At 39.7% G+C, this 16,617-nt stretch overlaps 1 protein-coding gene, 2 non-coding genes and 1 pseudogene across 3 annotated transcripts in view; all 4 read right to left on the minus strand.

Annotated features, from left to right (window-relative positions):
• The window catches only part of LOC135570710 (huntingtin-like), a gene marked incomplete at its 3' end in the record, with an annotated part of 59,634 nt that extends 50,640 nt beyond the window's left edge, over positions 1-8,994 (minus strand). Inside the window, 4 exon segments of the mRNA XM_065016670.1 lie at positions 1,256-1,334; positions 1,839-2,062; positions 4,537-4,614; positions 8,980-8,994. Of these exon segments, the coding sequence (XP_064872742.1) occupies positions 1,256-1,334; positions 1,839-2,062; positions 4,537-4,614; positions 8,980-8,994 (396 nt within the window).
• Positions 4,198-4,327, minus strand: LOC135570714 (small Cajal body-specific RNA 14). The gene has a single exon (XR_010463573.1). It is a non-coding gene; the product is annotated as a small Cajal body-specific RNA 14 (non-coding RNA).
• LOC135570717 (small Cajal body-specific RNA 14) lies at positions 4,384-4,513 on the minus strand. Its single transcript, XR_010463576.1, has one exon. It is a non-coding gene; the product is annotated as a small Cajal body-specific RNA 14 (non-coding RNA).
• Positions 8,995-14,903: 5,909 nt separating the features above from the next.
• Positions 14,904-16,617, minus strand: part of LOC135570711 (huntingtin-like) — a 73,168-nt pseudogene continuing 71,454 nt past the window's right edge.

The following is a 16,617-nucleotide window of genomic DNA, read 5'->3' on the forward strand; positions in this document are numbered from 1 at the left end:
ACCATGAGTTATCTAACCACTCAGAGTCACCATGAGTTATCTAACCGCTCAGAGTCACCATGAGTTATCTAACCGCTCATAGTCACCATGAGTTATCTAACCACTCAGAGTCACCATGAGTTATCTAACCGCTCGTAGAGTCAGTGAGTTATCTAACCACTCATAGTCACCATGAGTTATCTAACTGCTCAGTCACCATGAGTTATCTAACCGCTCAGTCACCATGAGTTATCTAACCGCTCAGTCACCATGAGTTATCTAACCGCTCAGTCACCATGAGTTATCTAACCACTCAGAGTCACCATGAGTTATCTAACCGCTCAGAGTCACCATGAGTTATCTAACCACTCAGTCACCATGAGTCATCTAACCACTCAGTCACCATGAGTCATCTAACCACTCAGTCACCATGAGTCATCTAACCACTCTGAGTCATCTAACCGCTCAGAGTCACCATGAGTTATCTAACCGCTCAGAGTCACCATGAGTTATCTAACCGCTCAGAGTCACCATGAGTTATCTAACCGCTCAGAGTCACCATGAGTTATCTAACCGCTCAGAGTCACCATGAGTTATCTAACCGCTCAGTCACCATGAGTTACCTAACCACTCAGTCACCATGAGTTATCTAACCGCTCAGTCACCATGAGTTATCTAACCGCTCAGTCACCATGAGTTATCTAACCACTCAGTCACCATGAGTTATCTAACCGCTCAGTCACCATGAGTTATCTAACCACTCTGAGTCATCTAACCGCTCAGAGTCACCATGAGTTATCTAACCGCTCAGTCACCATGAGTTACCTAACCACTCAGTCACCATGAGTTATCTAACCGCTCAGTCACCATGAGTTATCTAACCGCTCAGTCACCATGAGTTATCTAACCACTCAGTCACCATGAGTTATCTAACCGCTCAGTCACCATGAGTTATCTAACCACTCTGAGTCATCTAAACGCTCAGAGTCACCATGAGTCATCTAACCGCTCAGTCACCATGAGTTATCTAACCGCTCTGAGTCACCATGAGTCATCTAACCACTCAGAGTCACCATGAGTCATCTAACCGCTCAGTCACCATGAGTTATCTAACCGCTCAGTCACCATGAGTTATCTAACCGCTCAGAGTCACCATGACACGTCAACCATATGCTTCACCTTGTAATATGAGTCATGTATTAGAGCTGTACTGTGTGTGTGTGTGTGTGTGTGTGTGTGTGTGTGTGTGTGTGTGTGTGTGTGTGTGTGTGTGTACCTTGTCTCCTCTCTGTTTGGTCACGTTGGTGATACTGGATCTCAGCTGGTTGGACACCTTCTGCATTACATCAAACCACCTGATGGGGACAGATACAAGGAGGGGAGAGATGTGAGTGTGTGTGTGTGTGTGTATATAACCCTGGTGTGTGTGTGTGTGTGTGTGTGTGTGTGTGTGTGTATATAACCCTGGTGTGTGTGTGTATATAACCCTGGTGTGTGTGTGTGTGTGTGTGTGTATATAACCCTGGTGTGTGTGTGTGTATATAACCCTGGTGTGTGTGTGTGTATACAACCCTGGTGTGTGTGTGTGTGTATATAACCCTGGTGTGTGTGTGTGTATATAACCCTGGTCTGTGTGTGTGTATACAACCCTGGTGTGTGTGTGTGTGTATAACCCTGGTGTGTGTGTGTGTGTATATAACCCTGGTGTGTGTGTGTGTGTGTGTGTGTGTGTATGTGTGTGTGTGTGTGTATAACCCTGGTGTGTGTGTGTGTGTATATAACCCTGGTGTGTGTGTGTGTGTATATAACCCTGGTGTGTGTGTGTGTGTGTGTGTGTGTGTGTGTGTGTGTGTACCCACCCTGACGCGTCCTGCTCCTGCTCAGCCTGCACCATGTTCCTGAGGCTGGCGTCGGCCAGGGCCTGGGTGAAGTGTGTGTAGGGGGCCATGAAGCAGTAGTGATAGAGGCCAGGTCTCAGGCTGGACGAGCCCAGACGGAGAGCCTTCCCCTGGGATCGACTAGGACCGCCCTGGGCCCCCTCGTACTGGGAGGCTAGGTTGGTACCAAACAACGTCTTCAATAACTGGCGGGAGAGACGACAGGGTTGAAATGGTACCTTAACGTTCCCTGGGTTTTCCAGAAACACGATTTGTAGATTCCCAGAAATTGGAAGGATTAAATCAGGACATTCTGGGAATGTTAACAACATTTTTCAACCCAGAGGGAGACAGGATATTAAAATCACACACACCAGACTACCGTCTTATCTCTCTCACACACTCACCTCTCACAGACCTCTCTCACACACACACACACACTGACCTCTCTCACACACACACACACACACACTGATCTATATATCTCTCTCTCAGACCTCTCTCTCTCACACACACACTGACCTCTCTCTCTCTCACACACACTGACCTCTCTCTCTCACACACACTGACCTCTCTCTCTCTCACACACACTGACCTCTCTCTCTCTCACACACAGACCTCTCTCTCACACACAGACCTCTCTCTCTCTCTCTCTCACACACATACCTCTCTCTCTCACACACACAGACCTCTCTCTCTCTCACACACTGACCTCTCTCTCACACACACAGACCTCTCTCTCACACAGACCTCTCTCTCACACACAGACCTCTCTCTCACACACACACAGAACTCTCTCTCACACACACACAGAACTCTCTCTCACACACACAGACATCTCTCTCTCTCTCACACACAGACCTCTCTCTCTCACACACACACAGAACTCTCTCTCACACACACAGACATCTCTCTCTCTCACACAGACTCTCTCTCTCACACACACACAGAACTCTCTCACACACACAGACATCTCTCTCTCTCTCACACAGACCTCTCTCTCTCACACACAGACCTCTCTCTCTCACACACAGACCTCTCTCTCTCACACACACACAGAACTCTCTCTCACACACACAGACCTCTCTCTCTCTCACACACACTGACCTCTCTCTCTCACACACACACAGACCTCTCTCTCACACACACTGACCTCTCTCTCTCTCACACACTGACCTCTCTCTCTCTCACACACACAGACCTCTCTCACACACAGACCTCTCTCTCTCTCTCACACACATACCTCTCTCTCTCACACACACACAGACTCTCTCTCTCTCACACACACTGACCTCTCTCTCACACACACAGACCTCTCTCTCACACAGACCTCTCTCTCACACACAGACCTCTCTCTCTCTCACACACACACAGAACTCTCTCTCACACACACACAGAACTCTCTCTCACACACACAGACATCTCTCTCTCTCTCACACACAGACCTCTCTCTCTCACACACACACAGAACTCTCTCTCACACACACAGACATCTCTCTCTCTCTCACACACACACAGAACTCTCTCACACACACAGACATCTCTCTCTCTCTCACACACAGACTCTCTCTCTCACACACAGACCTCTCTCTCTCACACACAGACCTCTCTCTCTCACACACACACAGAACTCTCTCTCACACACACAGACCTCTCTCTCTCTCACACACACTGACCTCTCTCTCTCTCACACACACACAGACCTCTCTCTCTCACACACAGACCTCTCTCTCTCACACACAGACCTCTCTCTCTCACACACAGAACTCTCTCTCTCACACAGACCTCTCTCTCACACACAGACCTCTCTCTCACACACAGACCTCTCTCTCACACACAGACCTCTCTCTCACACACAGACCTCTCTCTCACACACAGACCTCTCTCTCACACACAGACCTCTCTCTCTCTCTCACACACAGACCTCTCTCTCACACACACACACTGCCCCTCTCTCTCTCTCTCACACACACACACACAGCCCTCTCTCTCTCACTCTCTCACACTCACCTCACTCTCACACAAACACCTCTCACTCTCTCTCTCTCTCACACAAACACACTGACCTCTCTCTCTCTCTCTCTCACTCACACAGACCTCTCACTCTCTCACTGACCTCTCTCTCACTCTCACACTGATCTCTTTCTCTGTCTCTGTCTCTCTCCCTCTCACACACACACTGCCCTCTCTCACACACACACACACACACCGCTCTCTCTCCCACACACACACTGACCTCTCTCTCTGACACACACTGACCCCTCTCTCTCTCTCTCTCTCTCTCTCTCACACACACTGACCCCTCTCTCTCTCTCACACACACACACACACACACACACGTTTTGTATGGAACCATCGCACAGGGAGACCGATATCTCTCAGTCCCTGTCGGCAGGTACCAGTCTCACTCTGTGGTGAGTCTTAGAGACTACAGTACACTGACCAGTACAGTAGTCATTACACTGACCACCACACACACACACACACACACACACACACACACACAGTCTCTTCTGAACGTTAGTGTTTTGTATGGAACCATCGCACAGGGAGACCGATATCTCTCAGTCCCTGTCGGCAGGTACCAGTCTCACTCTGTGGTGAGTCTTAGAGACTACAGTACACTGACCAGTACAGTAGTCATTACACTGACCACCACACACACACACACAGTACAGACCTGTTGAACACAGACCGTGGCCATCAGAGGTTCTCTGGAGAAGCAGAGTTTCAGGTAGCTGAGGATCTCTTCCACACACTGATGGATCAGACAACAGTAATCAATACATCATTATACTACAACTACTAACTAATCAATACATCATTATACAACTACTAACTAATCAATACATCATTATACTATACAACTACTAACTAATCAATACATCATTATACAACTACTAACTAATCAATACATCATTATACTATACAACTACTAACTAATCAATACATCATTATACTATACAACTACTAACTAACTACTAACTAATCAATACATCATTATACTACAACTACTAACTAATCAATACATCATTATACTATACAACTACTAACTAATCAATACATCATTATACTATACAACTACTAACGAATCAATACATCATTATACTATACAACTATTAACTAACTACTATCTAATCAATACATCATTATACTACAACTATTAACTAATCAATACATCATTATACAACTACTAACTAATCAATACATCATTATACAACTACTAACTAATCAATACATCATTATACTACAACTATTAACTAATCAATACATCATTATACTATACAACTACTAACTAATCAGTACATCATTATACTACAACTATTAACTAATCAATACATCATTATACTATACAACTACTAACGAATCAATACATCATTATACTACAACTATTAACTAACTACTATCTAATCAATACATCATTATACTACAGCTATTATCTAATCAATACATCATTATACTACAACTACTAACTAATCAATACATCATTATACAACTATTAACTAATCAATACATCATTATACTATACAACTACTAACTAATCAATACATCATTATACTACAACTACTAACTAATCAATACATCATTATACAACTACTAACTAATCAATACATCATTATACTATACAACAACTAACTAACTACTAACTAATCAATACATCATTATACTACAACTACTAACTAATCAATACATCATTATACTACAACTATTAACTAATCAATACATCATTATACTACACAACTACTAACTAATCAATACATCATTATACAACTATTAACTAATCAATACATCATTATACTACACAACTACTAACTAATCAATACATCATTATACTATACAACTACTAACTAATCAATACATCATTATACTATACAACTACTAACTAATCAGTACATCATTATATTATACAACTACTAACTAATCATACTAACTAATCAATACATCATTATACTACGACTACTAACTAATCAATACATCATTATACTACAACTACTAACTAATCAATACATCATTATACTACAACTATTAACTAATCAATACATCATTATACTACAACTACTAACTAATCAATACATCATTATACTACAACTATTAACTAATCAATACATCATTATACAATACAACTACTAACTAATCAATACATCATTATATTATACAACTACTAACTAATCATACTAACTAATCAATACATCATTATACTACGACTACTAACTAATCAATACATCATTATATTATACAACTACTAACTAATCATACTAACTAATCAATACATCATTATACTACGACTACTAACTAATCAATACATCATTATATTATACAACTACTAACTAATCATACTAACTAATCAATACATCATTATACTACGACTACTAACTAATCAATACATCATTATACTATACAACTACTAACTAATCAGTACATCATTATACTATACAACTACTAACTAATCAATACATCATTATACAACTACTAACTAATCAATACATAATTATACTATACAACTACTAACTAATCAGTACATCATTATACTATACAACTACTAACTAATCAATACATCATTATACTATACAACTACTAACTAATCAATACATCATTATACTATACAACTACTAACGAATCAATACATCATTATACTACAACTATTAACTAATCAATACATCATTATACAACTACTAACTAATCAATACATAATTATACTATACAACTACTAACTAATCAGTACATCATTATACTATACAACTACTAACTAATCAATACATCATTATACTATACAACTACTAACTAATCAATACATCATTATACTACAACTATTAACTAATCAATACATCATTATACTATACAACTACTAACTAATCAATACATCATTATACTACAACAACTACTAACTAACTACTATCTAATCAATACATCATTATACTACAACTATTAACTAATCAATACATCATTATACTATACAACTACTAACTAACCAATACATCATTATACTACAACTATTAACTAATCAATACATCATTATACTACAACAACTACTAACTAATCAATACATCATTATACTACAACTATTAACTAATCAATACATCATTATACTATACAACTACTAACTAATCAATACATCATTATACTACAACAACTACTAACTAACTACTATCTAATCAATACATCATTATACTACAACTATTAACTAATCAATACATCATTATACTATACAACTACTAACTAATCAATACATCATTATACTACAACAACTACTAACTAACTAGTATCTAATCAATACATCATTATACTACAACTATTAACTAATCAATACATCATTATACTACAGCTATTAACTAATCAATACATCATTATACTACAACTACTAACTAATCAATACATCATTATACAACTACTAACTAATCAATACATCATTATACTACAACTATTAACTAATCAATACATCATTATACTACAACTATTAACTAATCAGTACATCATTATACAACTACTAACTAATCAATACATCATTATACTACGACTATTAACTAATCAATACATCATTATACTACAACAACTACTAACTAACTACTATCTAATCAATACATCATTATACTACAACTATTAACTAATCAATACATCATTATTTATACAACTACTAACTAACCAATACATCATTATACTACAACTATTAACTAATCAATACATCATTATACTACAACTATTAACTAATCAATACATCATTATACTACAACTACTAACTAATCAATACATCATTATACAACTACTAACTAATCAATACATCATTATACTATACAACTACTATCTAATCAATACATCATTACTACAACTATTAACTAATCAATACATCATTATACTATACAACTACTATCTAATCAATACATCATTATACAACTACTAACTAATCAATAATACATCATTATACTCACGACTATTAACTAATCAATACATAATTATACTACAACAACTACTAACTAACTACTATCTAATCAATACATCATTATACTACAACTATAACTAATCAATACATCATTATACTATACAACTACTATCTAATCAATACATCATTATACAACTACTAACTAATCAATACATCATTATACTACGACTATTAACTAATCCAATACATCATTATACTACAACAACTACTAACTAACTACTATCTAATCAATACATCATTATACTACAACTATTAACTAATCAATACATCATTATACTACAACTACTAACTAATCAATATATCATTATACTACAACTACTAACTAACTACTAACTAATCAATACATCATTATACTACAACTATTAACTAATCAATACATCATTATACTACACAACTACTATCTAATCAATACATCATTATACAACTACTAACTAATCAATACATCATTATACTACAACTACTATCTAATCAATACATCATTATACAACTACTAACTAATCAATACATCATTATACTATACAACTACTAACTAATCAATACATCATTATACAACTACTAACTAATCAATACATCATTATACTATACAACTACTATCTAATCAATACATCATTATACAACTACTAACTAATCAATACATCATTATACTACAACTACTAACTAATCAATACATCATTATACTACAACTACTAACTAATCAATACATCATTATACTATACAACTACTAACTAATCAATACATCATTATACTACAACTAACTAATCAATACATCATTATACAACTACTATCTAATCAATACATCATTATACTACAACTAACTAATCAATACATCAATACAACTACTATCTAATCAATACATCATTATACTACAACTAACTAATCAATACATCATTATACTACAACTAACTAATCAATACATCATTATACTACAACTACTATCTAATCAATACATCATTATACTATACAACTACTAACTAATCAATACATCATTATACTACAACTAACTAATCAATACATCATTATACAACTACTAACTAATCAATACATCATTATACAACTACTAACTAATCAATACATCATTATACTACAACTACTAACTAATCAATACATCATTATACTATACAACTACTAACTAACTAGTATCTAATATATGAATTATTATATAATATAATTATAGTTGTGTTTTCATACATCAGATTCTGGCATTGAAGCCCAATTATCTATTTCCCCAGAGTCAGATGGACTTGTGGACTAGTCTGTGGTATCTTAGAGGTGGTTGAACTAACCAATAAGCCCCTTTATCTATTTCCCCAGAGTCAGATGGACTTGTGGACTAGTCTAGTAACCAGTAAGGTCCTTTATCTATTTCCCCAGAGTCAGATGGACTTGTGGACTAGTCTAGTAACCAATAAGGTCCTTTATCTATTTCCCCAGAGTCAGATGGACTTGTGGACTAGTCTAGTAACCAATAAGGTCCTTTATCTATTTCCCCAGAGTCAGATGGACTTGTGGACTAGTCTAGTAACCAGTAAGGTCCTTTATCTATTTCCCCAGAGTCAGATGGACTTGTGGACTAGTCTAGTAACCAATAAGGTCCTTTATCTATTTCCCCAGAGTCAGATGGACTTGTGGACTAGTCTAGTAACCAATAAGGTCCTTTATCTATTTCCCCAGAGTCAGATGGACTTGTGGACTAGTCTAGTAACCAATAAGCCCCTTTATCTATTTCCCCAGAGTCAGATGGACTTGTGGACCCCATGTTTATGTCTCTGTGTCCAGCATGAAGGACGTTAGAGGTAGTTTTTGCGAGCCAATGTTAACTAGCGTTAGCGCAATGACTGGTAGTCTACAGGTACAGTAGCAATGCTTAAATGCCAGAATCTCACAGTATCCCTTTAAGGTTATCAATATGAAAGGTGTTTCAACATGTTAATTAACATGAAGAGTGTTATAACTGGTTTATGAACATGAAGAGTGTTATAACTGGTTTATGAACATGAAGTGTTATATAACTCTTATGAACATGAATAAGAGTGATCTAACTCTTATGAACATGAATAAGAGTGATCTAACTCTTATGAACATGAATAAGAGTGATATAACTCTTATGAACATGAATAAGAGTGATCTAACTCATTTATGAACATGATTAAGAGTGATATAACTCTTATGAACATGAATAAGAGTGATATAACTCTTATGAACATGAATAAGAGTGATCTAACTCTTATGAACATGAATAAGAGTGATCTAACTCTTATGAACATGAATAAGAGTGATATAACTCTTATGAACATGAATAAGAGTGATCTAACTCATTTATGAACATGATTAAGAGTGATATAACTCTTATGAACATGAATAAGAGTGATATAACTCTTATGAACATGAATAAGAGTGATCTAACTCTTATGAACATGAATAAGAGTGATCTAACTCTTATGAACATGAATAAGAGTGATATAACTCTTATGAACATGAATAAGAGTGATCTAACTCATTTTATGAACATGATTAAGTGATATAACTCTTATGAACATGAATAAGAGTGATATAACTCTTATGAACATGAATAAGAGTGATATAACTCTTATGAACATGAATAAGAGTGATCTAACTCTTATGAACATGAATAAGAGTGATATAACTCTTATGAACATGAATAAGAGTGATCCAACTCATTTATGAACATGAATAAGAGTGATCCAACTCATTTATGAACATGATTAAGAGTGATATAACTCTTATGAACATGAATAAGAGTGATCTAACTCTTATGAACATGAATAAGAGTGATATAACTCTTATGAACATGAATAAGAGTGATATAACTCTTATGAACATGAATAAGAGTGATCTAACTCTTATGAACATGAATAAGAGTTATGACAGGTTTCTAGGAGGTGTATTAGGGCCGCTCTGACCTTTCCGTTAATAGGTGTGGCGTGGCCATCTCTAGCAGCTGAGACAGAACGTCCAACGTAGAACGCAGGAACCCTCCGAACTTCTCGTTGGTGCTGTGGAGGTCCAACGTAACCTAGGAAACACAACAACAAACATCGACAAGTCAACACAACAACAACAACATTGACAAGGACATAAAGAACACAACTGCCGTTCTATGAAGTATCAGAACTCATGTTGGTTATTCTACACTTCTAAACATCCAGGTTGAAGTATCAGAACTCATGGTGGTTATTTTACACTTCTACACATCCAGGTTGAAGTATCAGAACTCATGGTGGTTATTTTACACTTCTAAACATCCAGGTTGAAGTATCAGAACTCATGGTGGTTATTTTACACTTCTAAACATCCAGGTTGAAGTATCAGAACTCATGGTGGTTATTCTACACTTCTAAACATCCAGGTTGAAGTATCAGAACTCATGGTGGTTATTTCACACTCTTAAACATCCAGGTTGAAGTACCAGAACTCATGGTGGTTATTCTACACTTCTAAACATCCAGGTTGAAGTATCAGAACTCATGGTGGTTATTTTACACTTCTACACATCCAGGTTGAAGTATCAGAACTCATGGTGGTTATTTTACATCCAGATTGAAGTATCAGAACTCATGGTGGTTATTTTACACTTCTAAACATCCAGGTTGAAGTATCAGAACTCATGGTGGTTATTTTACACTTCTAAACATCCAGGTTGAAGTATCAGAACTCATGGTGGTTATTTTACACTTCTAAACATCCAGGTTGAAGTATCAGAACTCATGGTGGTTATTTTACACTTCTAAACATCCAGGTTGAAGTATCAGAACTCATGGTGGTTATTTTACATCCAGATTGAAGTATCAGAACTCATGGTGGTTATTTCACACTTCTAAACATCCAGGTTGCAGTATCAGAAGTCATGGTGGTTATTTTACATCCAGGTTGAAGTATCAGAACTCATGGTGGTTATTTCACACTCTTAAACATCCAGGTTGAAGTACCAGAACTCATGGTGGTTATTCTACACTTCTACACATCCAGGTTGAAGTATCAGAACTCATGGTGGTTATTTTACACTTCTAAACATCCAGGTTGAAGTATCAGAACTCATGGTGGTTATTTTACACTTCTACACATCCAGGTTGAAGTATCAGAACTCATGGTGGTTATTTTACACTTCTACACATCCAGGTTGAAGTATCAGAACTCATGGTGGTTATTTTATACTTCTACACATCCAGGTTGAAGTATCAGAACTCATGGTGGTTATTTTACACTTCTACACATCAGGTTGAAGTATCAGAACTCATGGTGGTTATTTTACACTTCTACACATCCAGGTTGACTATTCTGATATTTCAGTGATTCAGAAAAGACCAACTCCAAGAGTCCAAGAGTTATAGTTGGTGTGTGTGTGTGTGAGACTGTGTGTGTGTGTGTACCTTATAGTTAGTGTGTGTGTGAGACTGTGTGTGTGTGTGTACCTTATAGTTGGTGTGTGTGTGTGCGTGCACCTTATAGTTGGTGTGTGTGTGTGTGTGTGTGTGTGCGTGCGTACCTTATAGTTGGTGTGTGTGTGTGTGCATACCTTATAGTTGGTGTGTGTGTGTGTGTGTATCTTATAGTTGGTGTGTGTGTGCGTGTACCTTATAGTTGGTGTGTGTGTGCGTGTACCTTATAGTTGGTGTGCGTGTGTGTGTACCTTATAGTTGGTGTGTGTGTGTGTGTGCGTGTATGTGTGTGCAGCATAGTTGGTGTGTGTGTGCGTGTGTGTGTACCTTATAGCTGGTGTGTGTGTGTGTGCGTACCTTATAGTTGGTGTGCGTGTGTGTGTGTGTACCATATAGTTGGGTGTGTGTGTGTGTGTGTGTGTGCGTACCTTTTATAGTTGGTGTGTGTGTGTGTGTGTGTGCGCGTTCCTATAGTTGGTGTGTGTGTGTGTGTGTGCATCTTATAGTTGGTGGTGTGTGTGTGTGTGTGCGTACCTTATAGTTGGTGTGTGTGTGTGTGTGTGCGTGCCTTATAGTTGGTGTGTGTGTGTGTGTGTGCGTACCTTATAGTTGGTGTGTGTGTGTGTGTGTGTACCTTATAGTTGGTGTGTGTGTGTGTGTGTGTGTGCGTACCTTATAGTTGGTGTGTGTGTGTGTGTGTGTGCGTACCTTATAGTTGGTGGTGTGTGTGTGTGTGTGTGTGTGTGTGTGTGTGTACTATAGTTGGTGTGTGTGTGTGAGTGTGTGTGTCAAAGCGTACCTTTATAGTTGGTGTGTGTGCGTGCGTACCTATAGTTGCTGTGGTGTGTGAGTGTGCGTGCGTACCTTATAGTTGGTGTGTGTGTGTGTGTACCTTATAGTTGGTGTGTGTGTGTGTGTGTGTGTGTGTACCTTATAGTTGGTGTGTGTGTGTGTGTGAGTGTGTGTGCGTACCTTATAGTTGGTGTGTGTGCGTGCGTACCTTATAGTTGGTGTGTGTGTGTGAGTGTGTGTGCGTACCTTATAGTTGGTGTGTGTGCGTGCGTACCTTATAGTTGGTGTGTGTGTGTGAGTGTGCGTGCGTACCTTATAGTTGGTGTGTGTGTGTGTGTGTGTACCTTATAGTTGGTGTGTGTGTGTGTGTGTGTGTGTGTGCGTACCTTATAGTTGGTGTGTGTGTGTGTGAGTGTGTGTGCGTACCTTATAGTTGGTGTGTGTGTGTGTGAGTGTGTGTGCGTACCTTATAGTTGGTGTGTGTGCGTGTGTGCGTACCTTATAGTTGGTGTGTGTGCGTGCGTGCGTACCTTATAGTTGGTGTGTGTGTGTGTGTGTGTGTACCTTATAGTTGGTGTGTGTGTGTACCTTATAGTTGGTGTGTGTGCGTGTGTGTGTGTGCGTACCTTATAGTTGGTGTGTGTAGCTTTGAGGACGTCGTACAGTTTGAGGTAGGTGGGTAGATGATAGAAGCTCCCAGGGTTGTGGACTTGTTGACGTTAGCAGAAGTGGGACCCGAGCTGTCCGCTGGCCTGCCTGCTCACAAAAAGGTTATGAAGAGAGGGATCTTTGTGAACGGAAGCCCTGGGTTACCTTTCCTTCACACCTTTGACTGAAATCATTCATTAACGAAGGACTAAGAAACGGACTGAAGACTGGTCAGACTGATTAGACTGGTCAGACTGGTCAGACTGGTCAGACTGGTCAGACTGATTAGACTGGTCAGACTGGTCAGACTGGTCAGACTGGTCAGACTGATTAGACTGGTCAGCCTGGTCAGCCTGGTCAAACTGGTCAGACTGGTCAGCCTGGTCAAACTGGTCAGACTGGTCAGTCAGACTGGTCAGACTGGTCGGAGAGGTCAGACTGGTCAGACTGGTCGGAGAGGTCAGACTGGTCAGACTGATTAGACTGGTCGGAGAGGTCAGACTGATTAGACTGGTCGGAGAGGTCAGACTGGTCAGACTGGGTAGACTGGTCAGACTGGTCAGACTGGTCAGACTGATTAGACTGGTCGGAGAGGTCAGACTGGTCAGACTGGGTAGACTGGTCAGACTGATTAGACTGGTCAGACTGGGTAGACTGGTCAGACTGATTAGACTGGTCAGACTGGGTAGACTGGGTAGACTGGTCAGACTGGGTAGACTGGTCAGACTGGTCAGACTGGGTAGACTGGTCAGACTGGTCAGACTGGTCAGACTGGTCAGACTGGTCGGAGAGGTCAGACTGGTCAGACTGGTCAGACTGGGTAGACTGGTTAGACTGGTCAGACTGGGTAGACTGGTCAGACTGGGTAGACTGGGTAGACTGGTCAGACTGGTCAGACTGGGTACGTATCCTTTGACTGAAGTGTTTACATGTTTCTACAGAACAGAAGGCGTCAGGAAGTGGACTACTGTACCAGTGTTGGTCTCGCTGCCTTTCTTAGGGCTCATGGGAATGGTGCTTGGCTCTGCTACCTCCTTGCCTTTCCTTCTGATGGGGCTGAGGGAGGGAGCGTTGGCTAGACGGCAGGGTGGCCTGGAGGACAGAGAGGACAACACTGAGGGAGGAGGCGTGGCCTGGAGGACAGAGAGGACAACACTGAGGACGGCAGGGTGGCCTGGAGGGACAGAGGACAACACTGAGGGAGGGAGCGTTGGGCTAGGGGCGGCAGAGGAGTGGCCTGGAGGGACAGAGAGGACAACACTGAGGAGGCGTTGGCTAGGGACGGCAGGGTGGCCTGGAGGGACAAGAGGACAATACTGAGAGTTGGCTAGGGACGGCAGGGTGGCAATACTGAGAGTTGGCTAGGGACGGCAGGGTGGCCTGGAGGGACCGCTTATCCTTATCTCTGATTTACATTGTTTAGACACACACCTTGCCGGCGGGTCCGGGCGTGTCGTCCAGCACGTGGGCACAGATGTTGAGTATCTGAGGATGTGAGAGAAGAGTTGTTCCACCAGGACCACCAGGGGCGCTCCCCCACCGCTGCCCAGGGCTCCTCTGTCTTACCGGGGACCGGCCCTCCTCCTCCTCCCCAGCCAGGGACTACACATACACTGTGGAGCCGTCGCTGAATGAAGGCGTTGTACAGCTTGGTTTGATGTTGGGAATCACGACAGCTGAATGTTGTCATTTGGTATTTGATTAGGATCTCCCCATGATCTGTTTCTATAGCAGCAGCTACTCTTCCTGGGGTTTTATTAGGATCATTATCTGTTTCTATAGCAGCAGCTACTCTTCCTGGGGTTTATTAGGATCATTATCTGTTTCTATAGCAACAGCTACTCTTCCTGGGGTTTATTAGGATCTGAGTCTGTTTCTATAGCAGCAGCTACTCTTCCTGGGGTTTTATTAGGATCATGATCTGTTTCTATAGCAACAGCTACTCTTCCTGGGGTTTATTAGGATCATTATCTGTTTCTATAGCAACAGCTACTCTTCTAGAGTTTATTAGGATCATGATCTGTTTCTATAGCAGCAGCTTCTCTTCCTGGGGTTTTATTAGGATCATTATCTGTTTCTATAGCAGCAGCTACTCTTCCTGGGTTTTATTAGGATCATTATCTGTTTCTATAGCAACAGCTACTCTTCCTGGGGTTATTAGGATCATTATCTGTTTCTATAGCAACAGCTACTCTTCCTGGAGTTTATTAGGATCATTATCTGTTTCTATAGCAGCAGCTACTCTTCCTGGGGTTTATTAGGATCATTATCTGTTTCTATAGCAACAGCTACTCTTCCTGGGGTTTATTAGGATCATTATCTGTTTCTATAGCAGCAGCTTCTCTTCCTGGGGTTTATTAGGATCATTATCTGTTTCTATAGCAGCAGCTACTCTTCCTGGGGTTTATTAGGATCCCCATTATCTGTTTCTATAGCAGCAGCTACTCTTCCTGGGGTTTATTAGGATCATTATCTGTTTCTATAGCAGCAGCTACTATTCCTGGGGTTTATTAGGATCATTATCTGTTTCTATAGCAGCAGCTTCTCTTCCTGGGGTTTATTAGGATCATTATCTGTTTCTATAGCAGCAGCTACTCTTCCTGGGGTTTATTAGGATCATGATCTGTTTCTATAGCAACAGCTACTCTTCCTATGGTTTATTAGGATCATTATCTGTTTCTATAGCAACAGCTACTCTTCCTGGGGTTTATTAGGATCATTATCTGTTTCTATAGCAGCAGCTACTCTTCCTGGGGTTTATTAGGATCATGATCTGTTTCTATAGCAGCAGCTACTCTTCCTGGGGTCTATTAGGATCATGATCTGTTTCTATAGCAACAGCTACTCTTCCTGGGGTTTATTAGGATCATTAGCTGTTTCTATAGCAACAGCTACTCTTCCTGGGGTTTATTAGGATCATTATCTGTTTCTATAGCAGCTACTCTTCCTGGGGTCTATTAGGATCATGATCTGTTTCTATAGCAACAGC

This window comes from Oncorhynchus nerka, unplaced genomic scaffold (genome assembly GCF_034236695.1).
Source record: "Oncorhynchus nerka isolate Pitt River unplaced genomic scaffold, Oner_Uvic_2.0 unplaced_scaffold_915, whole genome shotgun sequence".
Taxonomy (NCBI): domain Eukaryota; kingdom Metazoa; phylum Chordata; class Actinopteri; order Salmoniformes; family Salmonidae; genus Oncorhynchus; species Oncorhynchus nerka.